This window comes from Mastigoproctus giganteus, chromosome 7 (genome assembly GCF_048544385.1).
Source record: "Mastigoproctus giganteus isolate SK-2022 chromosome 7, ASM4854438v1, whole genome shotgun sequence".
In the NCBI taxonomy this organism is placed as follows: domain Eukaryota; kingdom Metazoa; phylum Arthropoda; class Arachnida; order Uropygi; family Thelyphonidae; genus Mastigoproctus; species Mastigoproctus giganteus.
The window spans coordinates 209791001-209815607 of NC_143581.1; the positions used below are offsets into that span (position 1 = coordinate 209791001).

General features: G+C 35.8%; 1 protein-coding gene across 1 annotated transcript in view; it reads right to left on the bottom strand.

The window, feature by feature from the left end:
• Positions 1-24607, bottom strand: part of app (Palmitoyltransferase app) — a 73922-nt gene that overhangs the window by 17083 nt on the left and 32232 nt on the right. Inside the window, exons 4-7 of the mRNA XM_090378551.1 lie at positions 24241-24378; positions 18322-18370; positions 11343-11445; positions 5376-5485 (exon numbers count right to left, since the gene is read on the bottom strand). Of these exons, the coding sequence (XP_090234677.1) occupies positions 5376-5485; positions 11343-11445; positions 18322-18370; positions 24241-24378 (400 nt within the window). The remainder of the gene's footprint in view (positions 1-5375; positions 5486-11342; positions 11446-18321; positions 18371-24240; positions 24379-24607) is intronic.

Consider the following 24607-nt stretch of genomic DNA (forward strand, 5'->3'; position numbering starts at 1 on the left):
TTTCATACAATATGGCTTCTCACATGATTTACATTCAGTATGAACTTGTTTGGCAGCCAATTTGGGATTTTTTCCAGCAATTTTTGCTTCTTCGTAACATCCGTGACACCTTTTCCTGTGAATTTTACCGTGGGAAAGCCTCTGAATTTCCGACAGAAAATGCTGAGATGAAGATTGACAAATGGTTGTACTAGAGGTTGGTTCCTTTTTGATTCCCATCAATTCTTTAGTGATTGCCTCTCTCACTTCTAAAAGAGACATTTTGTCTTTCTTCTCTTGCTTCAATTCATTGAAAATTATGAATGTGTTCACAATTGCTGTCCCAAAAACTAATTCTATTGCAATTTTTTTATACCATATCAATGATTTTCTCATTGGTGACTGGTAACTTGAAAGTTGGTCTGATACATCGATCCCCTTTTTTGCCTTATTGTATTCAGTTATCATTTCTGGTTTTACTTGTTCATTTCTTCTTCCACACTTCTTCATTTCATCACCAAAACATGTTGACAACATCAAAACATATCTCTTATCATGCCACTTAGTGATCACAATATTATCTTTTTGCATTGTTATTTTTTCACTCCTGCGTAATTTCTTCTGGATTATTTCCTTAGGAACTCCCAATCTATTACTACGAAGTGTACCACACAAATCTGTTTTATTTGATTTCAGGTAATTTGCAAGAGGTATGCTAATATAATAATTATCTGTAACTAGAAGTCGCCCTTGGTTTATTAGTCTGTCTAATAGCTTTATAACCACACATCCAGGTTTATCGATTCCTGGCAGGGTTTGCGGGGTTTGACCGTTGTAAACATCGAAAGACCAAACGTAACCATCTTTTGTACACAACTTGTATACTTTCAATCCATATTTGTTACTTTTTGAAGGGTTATATTGCCTGAATAGAAGCCGACCTCTGAATGGTATCATAGATTCGTCGATAACAACAACATCCCCGGGAAAGTATAAATTACGTAAATTTGTAATTACTAGATCAATAAGGGGTTGAATTTTATACAATCTATTAGAATGTTCTGCTGTGTTATCTGCAAAATGCCGGCATCTTAGTAGGTTAGTAAAACGATTGTAAGTCATTCCAAAATTATGTAACAATGGATGATAGTACATAGGGTCTGTTTTCCAATAATACTCCCATCTCGGATATGAAACAATACCTGAGAATAAGATGAATCCCAAAAACTTTTTCATTTCACTTTCATTAGTATCTTTCCATCGTTGCATTCTTCCTTTCGCTGTTACTTGACTATTCATAACCTGATGAGCATATAAATTTGTCTGATTCACCATAAGATTCATGACGTCTTCATTTATAAATTTATAATAAATGCGGGTTATAGAAGCTTTACCATTTTCCATTATACTGTCAATATTTTGGATACCGGATGCACCTATGAAAGTTTCCTTCTGAGGTGGAGAAATGTTATAAGTCCAAGGACTTTTACTAACACTAGCAGAACCTTCATGTTGCCTTGATGTACCTGCCATATCCGTAAATTGTATCAATATTTGTTTCACTTCATTTCCACTGTCAATATCAGGCTCTGAAACTGTCTCTGGTACGTAATTGTCGTCGCTATCACTAGAAATTGGCTCATAGTCACTTTCCTCCAATATTCTTTGCAACTCCTCGTCACTAAGTCCACGACTACCCATTTTCACACTAGAAAGTAACTAATAACTTGTGACCGTGGCCGAAACACTTCAAGGCCAACAATATAACCTCAAAAGTAATAAAATTGGCGGGTAGTTGTAAGTGAATCATACGTGATTCATGGACGTGGAGGAGTAAATTTGTATTCACAAGTCCAGGCATCACATATGATGCATAGTAAAAAAAAAAAAAAAAAACACATAAAAAACATTACATACAATATACAAAATAGCTATATGTACATATTTACGTACACTTTGATTAATCTGATAGTTTCATATCTGGACTTCTCAGGTCACGCAAATGTAATATATGGGGACAGTGAACGTGTTAAGATTGTGTTCAGTTTGTTCTCTATTACTCTGTAATAGAAGTACAAAGTGAAAACTGTCATCTCTTCCAATATAGCACAACTCTCTGCAGGCGTAGCAAATTACATGTCATCCACCACTTTTAATCCACACATGAATATTTGTATTTTGTTGCATAAGTGGCTAGCTTTTTGTAAGGCGCTTGTGGTAAGTGAAAATTGAGAGAAAAAGAAAAGAGACACAGCTCTGCAACTAGAAGATTACACACTTGAATTATGAAGAGACATTCATATCTGCCATGACACAAAAAAAAAATAATAATAAATAAATAAATAAAATAAATTATAATGATAAAAATTATAGTACAGCTAACTTAAAATGTGGAAATCATTATCCCATATTACCTATTCTCAAGGTATTACTTAAGATTACTTAAAAAATGGGTGAATACAGCAAATCACCCAAGATTCAGAAAATTTAGTTCTGGAATTGACCATTTGCCCAAGTACATCAGGGCTTGATTGTGCAGCTGAAGATTTCACTGAGATGAGCCATGAAAGTTTCTATCATATTCCAACCACATCAATGTTTGTCAGAAAGCAATGGGACTGTTTACTGGTTTTTAAACAAAATTTGACTGATAATTTGTGATGGATTACTCAGTTTCTAGATCTCATGATTAGTAAATCAAGCATTAGATGTGTTCAGCTTGATGTATATATGATATGGTTACAGTATCTTTTTTTTTTTTTTTTTTTTTTTTTTAACTATGACATTACAACCCAAAATCCAGAAAATTCCAAGATCCAGCATGAATCAGACCACAATGTTGCTGAATTTGGGAGGTTCAACTGTAATAATCAAAAAGTTAGTTAATGTACATGTGCATTATATTTCAGGCATGTTCAATTTTTTTTTATTAGATTAAACTTTTTACTTTTTTTTCCCCAATTTCTATGATTAATAGAAATGAAAGAAAAGTAAATATAGCTATCTCTTTATCAATTAATTACTAAGATTATAACTTTATAGGTTTATGTTCTTTAAAATTAGCCATTCAGTTTAATCGCAACTGTATAATATTTATTAGCTGTATTACTTTTTTTTTTTTTTTTTTTTTAAGTTTTCCTTAAATCTGGCAATATTTATTTCTTTTTTAATTGCCAGATTTGAAAGCTAATCAGATCAGATCCTTGTGCACTGGGTGTGGGAGAGTCTTAGATAACCCAGCTGGTGTTGCACACGAATTGAATAAGTACTTTGCATCAGTCTTTACTGACAAAAGTTTGTTTTTTTTTTTTTTTTTGAAGCATTAGCAACTAAGGCGATATTGCTCCGGAATATACGGTGGTCATTCCCTGACCTTTCCGCATCCTCCGTATTTGGTGGTGACAGGCTCGAACCCGGGTCTAATCAAGAAGCGTGTGCTACGCACTGCTGCTCCTTCCCACCTGGCTACGGAGACGCCCACTGACAAAAGACCTTTCATGCTGAGAAGAGGTGCAAGTGAGGCTGAGCCATATGAAATTAGTGATACCGTAATTACAGACAATTGTTTATTAGAAAAACTTCTGAGCATAAAGGTAAGCAAGAAATCCGGAGTTGATAGCTAATTTTGAGGGAGAGCACAAGGGAGTGTACTGAACCATTGAGGTTAATTATGAGGACGTTAGACTCAGGGGAGATTCCTTTGGATTGGAGAAGTGAAAATGTATCGCCAATACATAAATGATCCTGGGTGAAGTTGGTAACTACAGACTGATTGTTAAAAATTCAGTGGTAGGAAAAATCCTAGAGGCAATGATTAAGAGTGCAATCCAGGGACATTCAGATAGATATGACATCCTAAAGGACACACAACATGGCTTTGTTAAGAGAAAATTATATTTAACTAACTTAGTAGGCTATTTTGACACAGTTACTTATGAGCTGGATTTAGGGAACAATTTAAACATAGTTTATTTGGATTTTGGCAAAGCATTTGACTCTGTTGTTGTTATTTGATTTTTAGGAGCATTAGCAACTAAGGCCATATTGCTCCGGGGATATGCGGTGGTCATTCCCTGACCTTTCCGCATCCTCCGTATTTCGTGGTCACGGGCTCGAACACCAGTCTAATCAAGAAGCGTGTGCTATTCACTGCTGCTCCTGCCCACCTGGCTACGGAGGCGCCCGTCTAATCAAGAAGCGTGTGCTACGCACTGCTGCTCCTGCCCACCTGGATACGGAGGAGCCATTTGACTCTGTACCTAATGAGAAATTACTGTATAGCTTTGAACAGGTTGGGATTACTGGTAAGATTCTAAGGTAGATTGCTGGGTGGCTGTAGGCAGAAGATTATGATTAATGAATATTCTTCAGATTGGTGTAATGCCGGGAGTGGGGTCCTTCAAGGACCTGTTCCTGGACCACTGTTTCTCATTTTCATAAATGAGATCGACAAAGGGATAGAAGGCACAATGTCAAAATTCGCAGATGACAAAGATTGACAGAGTCATTAATGGTCAGTGCCAAGCAGCACTCCTTCAGAATGACTTGAACAGACTTCAAAGATTGTCAGAGAAGTGATAGTTATGTTTTAATATTGCTAAATGCAAGGTCTTAACACTTGGGGAACAGAAACCCATAAATAAATTATACACTTGGTGGGGTTGAATTAAAAACAGTGGAGGAGGAAAGGGATCTGGGAGTTACAATACAGGCAGATATGAAGTTTTTTGAACAGTGTAGCAGGGAGCCGGGAAAGCAAATGGTGATCTGTCAGTGATTTATTGAACATTATCCTGTAGAGACAGGGAGGTCATTAATCCCACTGTATAAGGCTATTGTAAGACCACATTTGGAATACAAGTATGGAGACCTCATCTGAAAAAAAGACAGTGAGCTTCTTAAAAGGGTCCAAAAATGGGCAACTCTGATGGTGAGATCGGCAAAAGGACTATATGAGGAAAGGCTCCAATTATGTGGGCTACAGAGCTTGGCAACCAGGCACCTCAGAGGTGACCTGATTGGGGTTTATAAGGCTCTGAGAAGGATTAGTAAAATGAATGAAGGCAGAATTTTCACTGTTATAAAGAATTTCAGAAGTAGGGATCATAAATTCAAATTACAGGGGTTGAGGTTTAGATAGATTGTAGGATTCAAAGGTCAACTGGATAGTTGACCTTTGAATTTATAATTTTCATTTTCTTATCATTTTTTTTTTTTTTTTTTTTTTTTGCCAGTGTAGCAAAAAGCTTGCGGCTTCCTTGCACTATATGGCAAATACTATTACAGAAGAAATTGTTATAACTAGAAGTACCATTAGAGGGAAATGGGAAAGAAGAAAACTGAATACTGATAAGTTAATTGTAAATAATTTTTCACAGACAATTTTTTTTTTTTACCTTGGGGGAGTAGGGCCACATAACACTATGAAACAATTTTTACAGATAGAACCTTGGCTATATGGATTAGAAACATCTTGTCCTCGTTTTGCTGAGAAAGATCCTTTAATCTATAAGTATTATACAGAATAAAATATCAATGTAAAGTTCAAATATTAAAATTATAATGGTAGCAAATTATGCATTCACATAAGCTTCTGAATTATACAATCAAATGCTTCTAGCTACCAGGTGTGAAAACCAGCTACCCAATGCAACCATTTAGATTACAAGTTAAAAAAAAATAAAATAACTAGAATATTCAATCGTATTTTAATTTTATAGTGTTTATAATATTATTAACCAAGAAAGGAAGGAGAATCAGTCTATTTAGGACTGATTTTGTTGCCTTTCACGCAATGCAATTACTAAGGTAAACATTTTGCACAATGGCTAATAGAACTTAATTCTGTAATACAGGGCAATTTAACATTAGGTTTATGTATTTTGAACTTAGTAAAACATACTACATACTTGAATGAAAGTCATTTTACTGGAATTTTTACTGGTGACTAACATTTCTACATGAATACAGTTATGCAGCATATACCCGATGAGAGTCGCTGTCCTACCACATCACTCTCTAACATGTCATGTTCTTAATGATCAGCAAATGTGTGTATGTTCTCCAATCCATAGAATTTTTTTCTGGTAGTGATGATGGCCAATAAACCTGATCCTCAAGAGGGAAAAAAATCCAAACAGTGTGAGGTGCTAGGATTGCACAGCTACAGAACCTGACCACCTAACCCTACCCAGAGATTTGAAAAAAATCGGTATCCAGAAATTCATGGACACAAACAGAGAGGGGGCACGGCACCTTGTTGGTAAGTGGACTGACAATCTAAGTTGTCTTCAATAGTCTATGGTATTAAAAAAAAAAAAAAAAAAAAAATTTCTAGCACATCAGGATACAGAACCCCAATGATGGCTATTTCCATGAAGAAAAATGGACCATAAATCTTCACATGACTGTGAGCACAATGTATTCACTTTGGGACTGCTGCACATCAGCTATACAATGTAAATGTGTGATTTCTTGCTTTTCAGACTTTTTAATTCATTAATTCACTCAAACAAAAAGTGACGTGCAAGGATTCAATAATATTAAAAGCACTAGCAGAAGACCAAATTGTGAAACCCATATCTATTATAATGAGAGCATCCCAGGATTCAGGTGAAGTTGTAAAAATGTCTCTCTAATTTACAAAGCAGGTTATAAAGGTGAAATGGGTGATCAGACCACTTTTAATAACTTCTGTTTCAAGGAAAATTATGAAAATTTTGACAACACTGTCAAGCTGGCATATTGCTTTATTTGTTACACAAAAAAATAAAACTTATTTCTATTAGAACAATCACCTATGAATTTTAGCATTCCTCTAGTATAGTTTTGACTTTTCAATCTGCATTATTCACACACACGCACACCATAATTAATAATGTAGATCTATACATAACTAGAGGAACTAAAATTATATACATATATATGTGTATGGGAGTAAGGAACCAGCTCTCATTCTCTGTGTTTTGATGTACAAAGTACATCAATGTGCTTAATCATCAAATTTTAAGATGACTAGCTTTATTTAAAATTAATTTAAAACTTTCTATTAATCTTTAAAAATAAAAATAATTTGAGATTTCAAATTATTAAACAAACAGGTGCTATCAGCATTAGAAGCTAAAAAGACAAAGAAACTGGAATTAGTAAAACCAAGAAGATATGATATCAGAACAGCAAGCACCACAGAAATTGAAAAGATAAATACAGGGAAGTGGCAGCTAAACAATAATTATATATGGATTTATTCTGATAAAATGCAAAAGGTGTAGCAATAATTTAAATTTTTAGAACAAGTTTCGAAGAAAGTTTAACTGGCTGGAAAGAATTATCCACCAGAATTTTGGTGGAATTATCCATCTTTAAAACTTTAAGGAAAGTTGGTGATGAAATATTTTTGTGCATACTTTGTGCCCAAAAATACTTTGTTGGTGATGAAATATTTTTGTTTAATATCTTTGTGCTCTCTCTAAGATATTAAAGAAGAGTTCTTTAATATCTTAGAGAGAGCAGTAGAAACTAATGACAAAGAAAGGATATTATGTAGCTGAAGATTTAAATAGTAGAATTAAGAATCAATTAATTACATCTACATAGACATTTTTGGAAAATTTGGAGAGAAAGGTAAACCTAATGATAATGCTTAAAATTATTATTAGAGAAAAATTTAAGAGTGCATGGCTTGTGCTAGCACAAGCCATGCACTCTTAAATTTTCCATTTACATGGAGGGAGCATAACCGAAAAAAATAAAAAAGAAAATTAAATATGGTAATTAGTGCCAAACACAAAAAATACACAGATTTACATGAAAGTGTTAAAATAGACAAAAATCAAGGCTTTCAGATCTGCCAGCAACCATTAAATACAGAAAGCTTGTTCAAAAGTTAAATGGCATTCTTGATAACTTGACTTTAGTGGAAGTTGCAAAAGAAGTATGTGCGGAGAATGTCTATAAAGACAGGAAATTCAGGACACTGTGGAAGGAACCCAGGAAATTAAAGAGAAAAGATAAAATATCAAGAAAAATGCAAAGCATTCTTCCTGAAGAACGTGAATAAAGTGCTGTGAAGAGCAACAAGTTCAGTTATATATATAAAAAAAAAAAAAATAGTAAATGAAAACTGACCAAATCCAGGACTCATTTGTACTATCAGCCATAGTGACTTGTACACCAACTAGATACAACAGACTTTTGGATAATATAAAGTAATTTTCGTGTATGTGAACACCCACAAATTTTGCAGTCTCTACACCATGTCTCATGAGGACTGCCTGAGGTATAAGAACTTTGAAAGGATTAAATAAAATAAATAATGGGAATATCTTTATTCCATTGCAGATAACACAAAACTAGATAGCATAATTTAAATTACATTAACCAAATGAAACTAAGCCTTTTGTTTTTTTTTTAATGTTAATGCTAAATAAGCTTTAGCTAGGCTTCCTTGCATCATTTTGCTTTTACTAATACTAAAATAAAGTAGAAATCATATTTTTTATAAACACGATGACAAAATCCCTGTACTAGTCATAAACGGAATGTCTAATGGGAAGTTAATCTCCATGTTGTTTGTGTGAAAACTTGGTTGAATTTTGATTGCAAACTTTGACTGTTCAAAAATAAAAATGCACTAATTGCATTTTTACCTTATAAACATGTAAACTTTTGATAAAACTCTTAACTACTGGTCACTAATAAAAACTTAGAGCCCACTGCTTTAATTCAGTACTTTTTATATCTTACTAAGTTCAAAATATAAAGTTACAGTCTGCAAAGTTATGAAACTACTTTTGAATTAACCTATACAGTAAAAACTCAATTTAACAGCTTTGAAAGTAACAGACAATCCACTGAAGCAGGTTTTTCATTTATATGGGCCTCAAAGACAAGACTGCCACAGCCTGATGGTATTTATCCGAATGAGGCAGTTCAAACATTTTAATTTACAATAAAGAAAACTTAAATCAGAGTTAATAAAGAGGCTGGCCTTGCTTTTGTTTATCAATACAGTAAAACCAAAATACAGTATGAAGCTTTGTTCTTTTTTTATGATCAATGAAGTAACTTGTTATTAACTGTTATACTTAAGTTGTGTCTATAGCTCTTGCTGTTAGGAAGAAACTGTAGTCAAAACCAAATTTGTATGTCCTACACCCTTTTCAAGATTCACATCACAGGGAGTAAAGGGCACCACAATTTTCCTCATCGCCTTCCACAAGCATGCTGGGCATGTCAGACATTAATAAGGTTGTTATTTGATTTTTAGGAGCATTAGCAACTAAGGCCATATTGCTCCGGGGATACGAGGCGGTCATTCCCTGACCTTTCCGCATCCTCCGTATTTGGTGGTCAAGGGCTCGAACCCCAGTCTAATCAAGAAGCATGTGCTATGCACTGCTGCTCCTGCCCACATGGCTATGAAGGCACCCCATTAATAAGGTATCATCTGAACCTCTTGAAAAGGTAGTCAACTCTTTCAGACTCCCAGTATGCTCCAGTCAGTTCCCAGTATTTTGCCATATTGTATAGTCACAGAGTTTCCACTAAAACTATAAAAAATGGCAAAATTTTGAAGCTGTACTCTACAGAATGGTCACCTCTTCTACACTACACAACTGTTAAGTTCAGCAAAATAGGGTATTTTTTTTCTCAAAAAACATGTTATAATGCTATCTATGATTTAGAAACTTCAGAAAATATGTATTCTTTTTGACCTTAATGGACAATCAAATTTAGCAGATAGGACCTACTCTGTCCACAAAATCCGACTGTCCATGTAGGTATAGTCTGTTAAATCAAGGTTTTATTATATTTCAGAAATGTACTAGATTTCAGAATGTGAGGATATCATATTCAATTAAAATATTTACATACTTACACTGAAAAAATATGAACCTTTATTCAGCACTGAATCAGGCTGCCTTTGTTTTGAATAACAGCAAGGATTCTATAAAGCCGACCGGGCTAGCCGAGTGGGTAAAGTACCTGCCCGGCAACCCAAAGGTCGCGGGTTCGATTCCCGCCTCGGGCTTGGATCACTGTACTGCAAAAACCTTTGGAGGTGCAATATGGCCACAGAAGCCGATGCGCCAACAACTACCAAATCAAAAAAAAAAAAAAAAAGATTCTATAAAGTATTTTAGTCCATTTTGGTCTAATTGTAACCATTCTTTCAGCAAAATATCACGTAGCTGTGACAAAGTTGAAGGAAGTGGACTTCATTGCCAAATAGCTCTCTGCAGAATATCTCACATTCTCAATAGGATTGAGATCAAGTGAATGTAGGAGCTAGGGAACATGGTGGAAATCCGTGTCATGTTCTCTGAATCATTCTTGCATGAGGTGCTGCTGCACTGTGATCCATAAAGTGGCCATCATCTTCAGGATAAAAGTGTAACATTGCAAGGTGCAGTACGATCTGATATAAAATTCAGATACTCTCTGGATGACACTCAACCCTCCACCGATATCAACAGACCCAGTCCGCTACAAGAAAGCATTCACCATACAATGATACTACCTCCAGATGATTGGGTTGTCTTAAGGCAAGCAGGGCCCATCACTTCATGAGGCTATCACCCACTCTCTGCCTACTATCAGTGCAAAACAGGGTATCACGACCCGTCTGACCAAGACTTTCTTCCATTGTTCAATCACAAGTTCTCAACCTCAAGGGGATTTTTCTGTTTTTCTCTAAAAAAAATTGGCTTCAAAATAAGCAGCTGATTGCCAATATCCAATTTCTTCAATTCCCTGTGCATGGTAGAAGTTGAAACAGGGTAGTTCTGGGCTTCGTTGAATTTAGATGTTATATATTGCACACTGGATGTCCTGTTTTTCCATATAATCCTCTTTAGAGTACAATGGTTTTGCTCTTGAAGTATTTTTTTCTGCCACATTTACACCTTTGAGATGTGAAAGAGCCACTTTCCTTAAAGCCATTAAAAGCCTTTGAGATGGATGCTTTTGAGAAACCAGCTATGTCTCTCTTTCGTTTCTTGGACTGGATCATGGCTACAGCTGAACGTGCACCCATGATAAGACCTTTTTTAAAGTCTGAAAGATCATCCCCCATTCTGGATTCAGATTACTGCAGTCGAATAGCCTGTGCAATCTTCATACTCAATGAGGCAACACATCACTCCACATTGCAGTTTTCTTTGTATCTAGTTGCATTTCTTCTGTCTGTGACTCTCTTAATACAAAAGTTCATATTTTTTTGGGCAGTGTGGGTATTTATTAATACTGCAATTTTATGAATATCTATTTTGCTTTGATGATAACTGTAATTTTAACATTTTGTAATCCACATGCAATACTTCTAAAATTAACATAAAAATAAAATGAAACAGCTTGCTTACGTCTTCATTAGTAGTCTGATTGGAAGTTGTAAGATAGGTATGGAAGCCTGCAAGCCCCAATATCGACCAAACGGAGAAAAAACATATCACACCTTCTACAACGCTGTTGAAATGTTAAGAACTATGTAATGACATTTAATTTCATTATTAATGTTTTATTGCTATTAATATGGCAAGAGAACTTTTTTAGTGAATAAAAATTCTTAATAACAAATAGCAATGTTCGAAGAGTAATCAATCTTTCCAACAAATTAAATCAAAGTACACTATTGTTCAAAAGTTAAAATAACAAATAAATAAAATAACTCTTAAAATATATAAACTACACTTTGACCAAAAAACTACCTAACAGATCAGGTTCTGGGAAATTATTTACAACTTAATCTTTGTCTTTAGCTGTACATAACTCTCAAAAAGGCCCTTAGGCTATATGCACCACCTCCCTCTGTAAATATGTATCCAATGTCTTTTCTTTCCAGTCTGGAATTACTAATCTGTTCAAGTCCATCTTGAGGTCTTGCTACCTTCTTCTGGGTGTTCCCCAGGTCTTATTCTGATGTCTATCAGAATAAGAATATTTTTCTAAAAAAACTATTTTCAAAGAATCTTATTTTCATGTTTCTGCACTATACATGACTGTTAGTCCAATGGTAGTTTTATAAATGTCTATTTTAGCTCCAAGTAATAGGATTACAGATGTGAGCAGGCACATCACTGCACCTACTTAATAATTCATTTATAAATTTCTTTTCATTCTGATCAATTACACAGTGTATTGGCTATTGAAAATATGTTCTAGGATCATTTTTCATTGAGAAGAGCCCTGCAAAAATATATATTATTATTATATATGCTTAGAAAAGTCTATATGATTAAATAGTACTACTTACATTTAAATTAATTAGAAATTAAAAGATAAACATCATTAAAATTAATCCAACATAAACAACATTCTACCAAAAAAAAAAAAAAAAACTGTTTGTATAATTGCTATATTTTAAACCAGGTATTTGCAGCAATTCTACAATATGGTGAAAGAGGCCTATGCGCTCCAGATTCATACTATTGAAATGAAAAATTATAATTCCTCAGAGCGGTTTAATACTAGAACATACATACAAAGAACGGTTAATATACAAAGAGCTTTCGGCTGAGTAGACAGCCTTCTTCAGTTAAACAGAAAATATATATTAAATGACAGTTAGAATGGAGATGTGCACTGCCAAGTTGGTGCGTGAGGCACGTGGCTAATTGTTTGAGGTTGAAGTTTGTGGCTGTGACGTATGGTGGTGACGTGGCCAGCGTTTGTCTATGGACAGAATTATTGCTTCTGTGATGAGGTTAACTTGACAACCACTGTTCCTGTTCAAAGAGGTATCCGAGCATTTTATGTTTAATGATTCCAACCAGGTGCGCCGTAGGAAATGGTGGGACCTGTCCACAACCACGACATCACGGTGCGGGTCAATGTCGTGGTGGGTTGTCCAGACATGCTCGGCAATAGCTGAGTGTTCCACATCTGCCAAACAGATCGCTCTTTTATGTTCTGAGAGACGTTTCTCGAGCCGACGTCCAGTCTCTCCAAAGTAGCAGCTAGTGCAGTCACGGCAAGAGATGCGATAGACCAAACCACTCTGCAGAAGGGTGGGGATAGGTGTTTTCACGTTGGAAATGAGAGAACGCAGTTTCTTGCCTGGGAGTTGGATGCACTTTATCCCATGTGATTTTAGGATTCTACCGATCTGTTGTGACAGGTTGGGGTAGTATGGGATAAATGCCCTCGTGGATGACCCACCACTGTTGACGTTACTGTTGGTCGCCACGTTGTCGCGTGCCTGTAGGTCACACCTGTCAAGGATGTCGATGGGATAGCCACACCTCGCAAGGTCCACTTTGACCCTGGTGATCTCTGTGCATCTTTCACCTGCAGAGCTAGAGTGTGTCCAGGCACGAGTTAGCAAGGTTCGGGCAGTGGTGAGGAGGTGACCCCGTGCAAAGGGCTTCTCTCGAGGCTTCTTTCTCCTCTAGTTGGCAAGACCACCTACACCGTCTCCAACAGTATTGAGTTCATAGAAAGGATCCGCACTATATCCATCTCACAAGATCAAGTCATGGCATCGTTCGATGTAATATCACTCTTTACCTCCATCCCAGTGGAACTTGCCATCTCTTGTGCAAAACAACTCTTGGACAATGATGAAACCCTTAGCGACAGAACCAGACTGACACCTGATGACATTTCCACCGCCCTCAGACTGTGCTTAACAGGGGGTGCAATCATGTTTAGCGACTCAATTTACCAGCAGGTGCATGGCACAGCCATGGGTTCCCCTGTCAGTTCGGTCACGGCAAACATCGTGATGGAGGAGTTAGAGGGACGTGCGTTTACACACGCACCAGATCACATTGCCTTTTGGTGTCGCTATGTAGACAATGTGTTCGTAGTTATCCCTAGAGACTCAGGTCAGCGAATCCTAACCCACCTCAACTCACTATCGCCCTTCACAAAATTCACGATTGAGCTGGAGTCGAACAACACAATACCATAGCTAGATACCCTCGTCCGGCGCGAAGACACATGCTTGAAGATGACAGTTTATCGTAAACCTGTGTGTGCTGGCCAATTTACCAACTTCCGGTCAGCACACACACGGGGTTACCTCCTCACCACTGCCCAAACCTTGCTAACTCGCGCCTGGACACACTCTAGCTCTGCAGGTGAAAGACGCACAGAGATCACCAGGGTCAAAGTGGACCTTGCGAGGTGTGGCTATCCCATCGACATCCTTGACAGGTGTGACCTACAGGCACGCGACAATGTGGCGACCAACAGTAACGTCAACAGTGGTGAGTCATCCACGACGGCATTTATCCCATACTACCCCAACCTGTCACAACAGATTGGTAGAATCCTAAAATCACATGGGATAAAGTGCATCCAACTCCCAGGCAAGAAACTGCGTTCTCTCATTTCCAACGTGAAAACACCTGTCCCCACCCTTCTGCAGAGCGGTTTGGTCTATCGCATCTCTTGCCATGACTGCACTAGCTGCTACTTTGGAGAGACTGGACGTCGGCTCGAGAAACGTTTCTCAGAACATAAAAGGGCGATCCGTTTGGCAGATGTGGAACACTCAGCTATTGCCGAGCATGTCTGGACAACCCACTACGACATTGACCCGCACCGCGATGTCGTGGACAGGTCCCACCATTACCTACGGCACACCTGGTTGGAATCGTTAAACATAAAATACTCGGATATCTCTTTGAACAGGAACAGTGGTTGTCAAGTTAGCCCCATCACAGAAGCAATAATTCTGTCCATAGACAAACGCTGGCCACGTCACCACCATACATCACAGCCACAAACTTCAACCTCAAACAATTAGCCACGCGCCTCACGCACCAACTTGGCAGTGCACATCTCCATTCTAACTGTCATTTAATATATATTTTCTGTTTAACTGAAGAAGGCTGTCTACTCAGCCAAAAGCTCTTTGTATATTAACCGTTCTTTGTATGTATGTTCTAGTATTAAACTGCTCTGAGGAATTATAATTTTTCATTTCAATAATTCTACAATATGTTTTTAAATTTTTTTTTTTTCAAGAGACCAATGTGACCTGTCAGAAGCTGGGGCTTGGATCTTTAACATTCCATTTTCTTTCACATTTTGGCTACTTATGCTGATTAGTCAATAAATTGACAGTTTTTCATGCAGTTGTTTCATGCTGTATCATATCTCTGCTTAACACTAGCAGTGGCAAATGATGCAAGAAAGCAAGCTTATACAGTAGAGCCAAAAAAAAAAAAAAAAAAAATTTCATCTATTCATTCCCTCCAATAGTTTGCCTAGTTCTTTCTTGAATTTAAGCTATCAACTTCCGCAACAACAGATGGGATTTTTGTCCCAACAATCAACAACCCACTGGCTAAAAGCAAATTTCCGCACATCTATTCTGCAGCCGTCTTTCCTCAATTTGAATTTGTAAATCACTGTTTTTTCATACAAATGAAAATTTCATTTTACCCACCAACTACATCATAATTATTAAACTAAACAACAAACTTACTTCCATTTTCTGATTTGAAAACATAGAAAAAAAATCCATATTTTTCATAAAGGGCATTCTTAAGAATCTTTTGAAAATAATGCTTCTTATTTTTAAAACCAAAACTTAACAAATAATCAGATACACTCCAGTGTTGTTCATTTATAAATGAATAGAGAAAACTGATATCAGTACTGGAAACCATATGTGAGTCAACTTCTTATAACCAAGAGCAAATTCCCAAAAGGCACTACTCCCAAGTTAAGGCTACAACTCAATAGTTGGTTGATCTGGTAACAGTTTCTGCTAATGACATGGCAGATTTGACATGACATGGCAACCTGCATATTTCCATGATTTTTTCATACTGGGGTGGCTGAAGCACATGTAGATATTATGAACCTGCTCTTACAATGGAGAAAAAAAAAAAAAAAAAAAAAAAGTTAAGTTTTTTTCCATGACATTATTTCATAACTCTCACAATTGATACAAGTAATGTTGCAAGAAATTGAAGCCACAAGCTAAAAAGCAATCCATTATTCCTCAGGACTCAACCCACAAGCAGGTTGGTTTTTAACTACACGCCATTTCATGCTCTGAGACCAAATGTTATGCAAACCTGAATGTTCTGCTCTTTGCTTTCCACAGAGGGCGAACACAACAAAAACAAAGAACTGTACTCATTCCACCCAAGAACAGGTAACTCAGACTGGAAAAGAATTTGAACTAAACTTCTCTAAATGAGTAACAACTGGCAAAACCATTACTATCAAAGAACATTAAACCAATTTGTTAACTCAATTCATTGATTTGAATTGAGCCATAAAAACAGATTCCCTAAAAATAGTAGTTTTGTTCATCACTACTATACTTAACGTAAGTGATTACTGGTTTTTGTTTTCATGATGTTAAATTTTCTTTAAATATGTTTGCTACCAAAGAAACATGTCAGGAAAGATTTATTTTACTGTACATATTATTAATAAACACAAAATTATATCTCTGATCTGAAAATACAAGCTTGACTTAAATCTATTTATTAAAAAAAAAAGATACTTTCCATAAAATTGGGAAAGACAGACCTTTTCTGTAAATTTTACACAAAATCTATAAAATATATCATGTAATTAAATTTTAGGAGGCTGTTGCTGATGGGGACTGCTGTATAGATTGGAGCAGTGTGGCACTGGGGGTGTGGTGATGGTTGGATGGGAGGGGCAGAGAGTGATGGTCAATGGACGCTGCTATTGTTATTTGATTTTTAGGAGCATTAGCAACTAGGGCCATATTGCTCCGGGGGATATGCGGTGGTCATTCCCTGACCTTTCCGCACCCTCCGTATTTGGTGGTGATGGGATCGAACCCCGGTCTAATCAAGAAGCGTGTGTTACGCACTGCTGCTCCTTCCCACCTGGCTACGGAGGTGCAATGGATGTTGCTCTTCGTGGACTAGTGTTGTAGTTCCTCAGGGTTCAGTGCTGGGCACATTGTTGTTTTATATATTTATCAATGATATTGACGAAGGCATATTAGGTTTAATGTCCTAGTTTGCAGATGATACAAAGGTTGACAGGATGATTAATGACAGTATGCTACTGCAACAGGATCTACAAAAGTTAGGTAGACTGACTAAGAAATGGCAAATGAAGTTTACATTGATAAATGCAAAGTACTGCATATAGGTGGCTGTTGTTGTTATTTGGTTTTTAGGAGCATTAGCAACTAAGGCCATCTTGCTCCGGGATATGCGGTGGTCATTCCCTGACCTTTCCGCATCCTCCGTATTTGGTGGTGACGGGCTCGAACCCCGGTCTAATCAAGAAGCATGTGCTATGCACTGCTGCTCCTTCCCACCTGGCTACGGAGGCGCCTCATATAGGTGGCAGTAACCCCCAGAGTAACATACCTATTGTGTATGTACTACACTCAGGGTAGTGAAAAATGAAAAAGACCTGGGGTAATTGTGCAGTCTGATATGAAGTTCTATGAGCAATGCACACAGGCTGTCAGGGCAGCTCATGGGGTTTCTGCCAACGATGTAGAGGAATTTTTCTAGGAGGGATAAGGAGGTGATTACCCCATTGTATAAGGCAATGGGATAATCACCTCCATATAAGGAATTGGTCACACCTTGAGTACTGCATACAGGTCTGGAGGCCTCATTTTAGAAAGGATGTGGAGCTGCTATAGCAAATACAAGAGAAGGGCAACAAAGGGGTGCTCTTACCAAGAAAGGCTTAAGTTCTGCAAATTGCAGCATCTGAAGACTAGGCACCTGTGAGGTGATCTGATTGATGTGTTTAAGGCTTTGAATGGATTAAGTAAGCTCAATACTGATGGGGATTCTTCCTCTTGCTTAGATCACACACACACACACACGAGGTGGCACAAATTCAAATTGAGGAAAGACAGCTGCAGAATAGATGTGTGGAAATTTGCCTTTAGGCTAGCCAGTGGGATGTTGATTGTTGGAACAAAAATCCCATCTGTTGTTGCGGAAGTTGATAGCTTAAATTCAAGAAAGAACTAGCAAACTATTGGAGGGAATGAATAGATGAAATAAGATTTTTTTTTTTTTTTGGCTCTACTGTATAAGCTTGCTTTCTTGCATCATTTGCCACTGCTAGTGTTAAGCAGAGATATGATACAGCATGAAACAACTGCATGCAAAACTGTCAATTTATTGACTAATCAGCATAAGTAGCCAAAACGTGAAAGAAAATGGAATGTTAAAGGGCCAAACCCCAGCTTCTGATAGGTCACATTGGTCTCTTGAAAAAAAAAAAAAAAAAAAAATTTAAAACATTGTAGAATTGTGTTGAATTTGAATTGCTGCACATATCTGGTTTAAAATATAGCAATCACTGAAAAGACCACCTTTAAAACTTGGAAATATTATTGTATAAGCATAAGTGATAAAAGGATACCTTGCTGGTGAGTCTCGCACAGCATCAATGAAGCTAGTTTGACGACTAACTAAAATATAAATATTGTTTATTACTCAGTAATGAAAGCAAATTCAAATAAAAGAATAATCAAAACTGACTAACCACAACTCTTAATGATGAATGCTAATTATAAAATTCACTGTATGAGTTACCATTAATTATAAATTAAGCACAGTAAAGTATTGCATAATAAGATTCAAATTTACTTAATTACATGTAACAAAACAATCTTACTTTAATAAAGCACTAGTACAACAATAAATAAACCAAGCTTTAATATGCCAAAACTAACCAATCTTGTATAAATGAAGCAAAAAGGGATTTTTTTTTTTTTTTTTTTGAGAGAGACCTAACAGTAGATGGTACAAAGACAAAATGCTTTTTTGTCGTAAATTTTTTATTTAGAAAAAAATTTCACATAATGGAATTCTTAAATATTTTTCTGGTAATGTTTTTAATGTTTGAAGGAAACAATCTCTAAATGCACTCTTATAAGAAAAAGATAATCTTGTTCCCCTAAAATGTCTAATTTCCATCTGTATATAATTTCCAACTGGAAATAAGCAGATATTTATATATCACACAAGTTTTTTAATTATTTTTGGAAAAAACATATTAGCCAGAAATTCTGGCAAATCAGAGCAGAGTAGTTCTCTTCTGGTGACTTTTGTACCTTCAAGTTGTTGTTGTTGTAGTAGGGTTTTCTAGGAGAATCAGCAACTAAGACCATATTGCTCTGTATATACTGTCTGTAAATTGCATGTGTTCTGAAGGCAATTTTCTGTTTGCTGGACAAAAAAACCGGAGTTTCTGGAAGAAAAGCCATGCTACCCTCGCCTGAGACTGACTAACTCAGCCATGTTGTGAAAAAGTCTCAGAAATATTCCTCACATTGTTGACGGGACTCAAACTTGAGTCGTTTCCACCCGGTGTCAGGAGGACAGCAAGTCTACCAACTGTGCTACCCACGAGGGCAATCTTCAAGTTAGGTTATATGCTATATTTGGTAGTAATATGGTAGCTGTAAGCTTTAACAAAGAAATTCAATAGCAGTATCGCAGGCCTATGTCAGTAGTTGAGCAATTTTTTTAAGGAAATTTCTTTTTAGTAACCAGTAGTAAATTAACTATTGTGCAAAGAGAACCTTCTAAACAATTAGAAATCAACTGACTAATTTTTAAGCTGCAACGACTATTGTAGAAAAGGGACACCAATATATCACAAAACTAACATGGTAAATTAATGACACAATTAAGTTTATACTTGCTGAGGCACAATCCTGCTACTTAAGTAAGAAGATACTCTAACATTCAAAATAAAATGAAATAAAAAATAAGAACAGAGTAATATTCACCCCCCAGCAGCACAAATCTCCACCCAAGAGGGTTGTTGTTCTTTGGGCTGCTTGGGGGGGGGGGGGGGCTGCTATTCATGTCAACACAAGTTCACATCAACCAAATGAAGAGTGAGAATGAATGAAGTTACTTTCCATAACAAACAAAAGTAAATAAAGAAGGATAAACCACAAGTGCCTTTTCAGAGAAGGCCAGCACTCAAACTTCAAAAGGAACGTTCACTTGGTGCCCCCTATATGATCTGAATACAAAATGAAAAATAATGGACAATCTAAACTCATTAGCATAATACATGCCAGGGAAACTGCCATTTATAGTTAATATAAATGAATGTAACATACAAAATTCAAATCTAAACATCAAACCAGCCAATCAGGAGATCTAAAACAAATGCAAATAAACCTTACATAAAGTCAAATATTAAGAAAACTAAAGGAAAATTAAACCAAATGCTTCACTCCCCATGCAAAAGATTGGACGGGCAGTTTTGCATTTGCACTGCCATGGATGAGTGTCACTTTGTTTTTTATTTTTATGGTTTCATTTTATTTTAAACATTAGGGTACCTTGATCAGAATAGCACCTTTCCTTCTTGTCAAGTATAACCCTACCTGTAGCATTAACTTGCCATGTTAGTTTTGTGGTATACAGTAAACCTCCGCTATTCGCAGTATCTGTATTCGCGGTTTCACGATCGCTGATTTAATATAAAATAAAACCTAAAAAAATTTGAATTTTAAAGCACTGTGAACATTTTCTGCCATAAAAATTATCTTTCCCGGTCAAAACAGCGCTCAGTGGGGGTGGGGGGGAGAGGGGTGACAAAATCGCGAGCGTGGATATTTCTCGCCAATCCTTGTTCAGTATGTGTTATGCGCTTGCCATGGAAGGTTTCGTTGTTTGCGTTTAATTTATATGCTTATAAATTGAATAAATTTATCAATTTATAAATTGATATGCTTACAAAAGTGATAAATCTACCGTTTTGCAGTGTAAAACAGACTTTTTCGAGTATGTTAATGGAAGAAAGTGACTTTATTGTGGATAAGTTCTTTCTAACCCATACAAAAATATGGCTATGAATAACAAGGGAAATGTGAAAGATCAAAGAAGGTGATGACATTAGCGAATAAAATTGAGTTACTAGACAAAATTTCTAATGGTGAAAGTGTCTCCTCAGTGGCAAAACATTATAAAATCAATGAGTCAACGGTACGATCAATCAAGAAATCGGAAAAAAAATCCGCCGTAGTGTCCGTGAAAACGCGCTAATTGCTTCAAAAATTTGCTCTGAAACTCGTTATATTAAATTAGGAAAAATGGAAAAAGCTTTAAATCTGTGGATAGAAGACCGAACTCAAAATAAAATTCCGTTAAGTTCACTCATCATTCGTGAAAAGGCAAAACTCCTTTATCAACACTTTAGCGAAACTGGTGATAGCACTGGCGGGATAAGTTTTTTAGTTAGCAAAGGCGCTCGTTTGAAATTTCTAAGAAATATTACATTTAATATTAAATTGTTTCTTATTTTCATTTTGATGCCATATGCTTGCATTTCACTATGTACTGTCTATGTACATAGTCATATTATGAAGGTACATATAATACATACATAGACAAAATTTTAGAGTAGTTTTTCTTATATAATTCATACTTTGGAACGGAACCCCTTTATTACTATGGGAGCCATAACTCAGTATTCGCGTTTTCGGTATTCGCGACATTTCTCAGGAAATGTAACCCCCGCGAATAGCGGGGGTTTACTGTATTAGCATTCATTTTTTTACAATAGTCTTGGAGACGTAACCACGTGTTTTTATAATGAAAAAAAAAAAAAAAATTTTAAGCTGTTGAAGAGTAGCTGAACTTCATTGACAAGTAAAAAAAAAAAAAAAAAAAAAAAAAAAAACGAAACTATGAAAATAAAATAGGCTGTAAAGATAATAATTAATAGGCAATAATTTAATAAATAATAACTTTGAGTAATTTATTCAGTTTGTATGAGAAAATGAAATACATTTTTTTTGTCTAGAACTAAAGTAATAGACAAACTGTAGAAACCGAAACCTATAGAAATTGTATGTATAACTGTAAAGTATGCCTGCAGCATTTGAATGCTTTCAAGACCATATATCAAGGCCACGGCCACTGTGCTAGTAATGAGAGTATCAACAAAATAAAAGGAGATAATTTCAATAAAGGATTTTGCTACTCACAGAGACTAAACTGATATCAAGTTACCTAAACTATGAAGCATATCAAAATTGTGTCAGGATCTGCTAATGACAACTCATCATTATAGAATTTAACCATACAAGCTGAACTGCATATCAAAACTAATAATTTTGATTTGCAATAATAAAAACTGACTAGGCAAAAGCACATTTCTTTTATGTCATTTCAAATAAAGTACAGTCAAACTTGGTTATAACAAGCATCAGGGGACCGACAAAATTTCCTCGTTACAACCGTTACTCGCTATATCAGAGATAGCAGAGATGGGGAAACCCCTAGGGCCATTAAACACTTTATATCAATGATGAGTTAAATCTACCTCCTATTTTTTTAAATTCTCAATAACTTGATAAAAAGATAGATTCAAAAAACAAAAGAAATATTAGGGAGAAAAAAATAATATAAGTATATACCTACATATTATTTATATTAATGTTTGTATTGTTTGTATAAACTACAATACACTTAACACTAAACACAATTTATTTTGCTGTAATTAAAAACAATATTATTTAATAATAATAAACACGATTTCAATTAGTCTTTATTTATGAATCTTAAAATTGATGTTTGTTTTAAAGATTTCACTTTGATATTTCTTAAGTTACCCCTTAAAACACTCAATGCGTTAGAAGTCTCATTACTTGCCTCTGTTCCTTCAAAAAAAAAAAAAAAAACTGACTAATGTGTCCATTGCACCTTGAGCTTGTGAGAGTGTTGGCACTGATTTTGATTCACTTTCAATTGTCATCATCACAATCATCTTTACCATCATTATTATCATCTTTGTTGAGCACAGCATCTACAATGTCACTCACTGTAGAAAGACCACTAGTTACTAAGTTGTCATCGACCTGTACAAATTCATCAATGTTATCTGTATTAAAACTTACAACGTTGTTATGTAGCAACCATTCGGATAATGGTAAGTTGTTTTCTTCATTTCCATCTTCTTCATCTACAATTGAAATTATTTGAATTTAATTTCAATTTCTTTTGACAATTTGATATAGTTGTCAAAGTAACACTGTTCCACGCATCATTCAATAAATTTATAGCATCCAATATCAATATAGACTCGGTAAATTTCTGTTCTCTTTGACCGATCAGATATAGAACTAGAAATCTTTTATAAAATCCTTTCCAACTTTTGATTACACCTATTTCCACCGGTTGTGTGCCTGCCTGGCAACCCAAAGGTCGCGGGTTTGGATCAGAGTAGAAATGCAAAAAAACTTTGGGAGGTGCATTATGGCCACAGAAGCCAATGCGCCAGCTAACAAAAAAAAAAAAAAAAAAAAAAAAATTTTTTTTTTCACCGGTTATAAAATTGATGTGGCATTGTGAGAAACACTAGCTTAATGTTGGACAAATTTTGAATCTGGGGATGTGCAGGACAGTTATCAAACTAACAATAAAATATTTTTCTTCTTTTTGAATAGCTCTTTATGCCAATAATTTATGTATTGAAATAACATACACGTATAAATTATAAATCCAGTTTAATGTAAAAATACAAATATATACTAAGAGGCAGTATCTTTCGAGACTGGCGTGTCTCTTCATCAACTGAAATTCAAATACAAAAATACAATGGATAAGTGTAATGAGCTAAGTGAGGCACATTAATCGTGTGCCATTGTTGTTGCACGGACGTGCGCTGCTTTTACTCCACTGATCATCTAGCATTAAAACGGTTGTCTCTAGGATGGGGTGTAGATGTATTAATTTATGTATTGCCAAAAAATATCCGAAGTCATCCAAGCTTTTTTGTTTGCAGTACAACCCACAGGAAGTTTCCTTACACTTTTGAAACACTGAAGTTTTAACGATTTTCCGATAACTTTTTTTTTTTTTTATTTTTTTTAATAGGGTAATGCGACAAGCGGAATGCCAATGCACTATTGTATAGGCCCCATCCCTTAGAAGTGGTCATAAACCGGCTGCTAATCCGATGCAGGTTGTCATAAAGCTAAGTCGCCCTTTTCATTTCTGTCTATTCCAAGAATTGGGTTTTTTCGACTACCCAAGCAATTAATGTTTGCATAGTTACCAAAATCTGTTCGGTATATCTGTGTAGTATGCTCGTTATAACATTGAGCAATTGTATGGGAATAGGCATAATTTAAAATCATTATGGCTTTTTGCTTGTTACAGCCGTGATCTCGTTATTTCTGTGCTCGTTATAACCAAGTTCGACTGTATATCTATCAAAGAATCAACTAGTAGCTTAGGGTTTAAAATAACTAAACATTTATAAACTGAATATCAAAAATGAATGCATACATTCAATGCTTATAATACATACCAATTACAAGATGGATAGACACGCCAGCAAATATAAAGACACACAGGAAGGCAAGGGACATAATGAACATATAAAAGTAGCGATAATTTCTCTTTCCAACACAGTTCCCTACCCACGGGCAGTGGTGGTCAAACCGTTCTAAAATAAAGAAATAGGATAGTTACAATCATCACGAATTAGTAACATATTTTTGTAGAATAGAACATAAATTTTTATTCTTTTTTATTACTATTATTAAATAAGGAACTGCTACCAGACCAGAAATACTAAATTACTTCTGAAAAGCTGAGGATTGGATAACTGAAAGTAGGAGGAAAGCAGGTTTTCTGGCCAAAATAGGCAAAATCAGCTTTTATGGTGAAAGTAA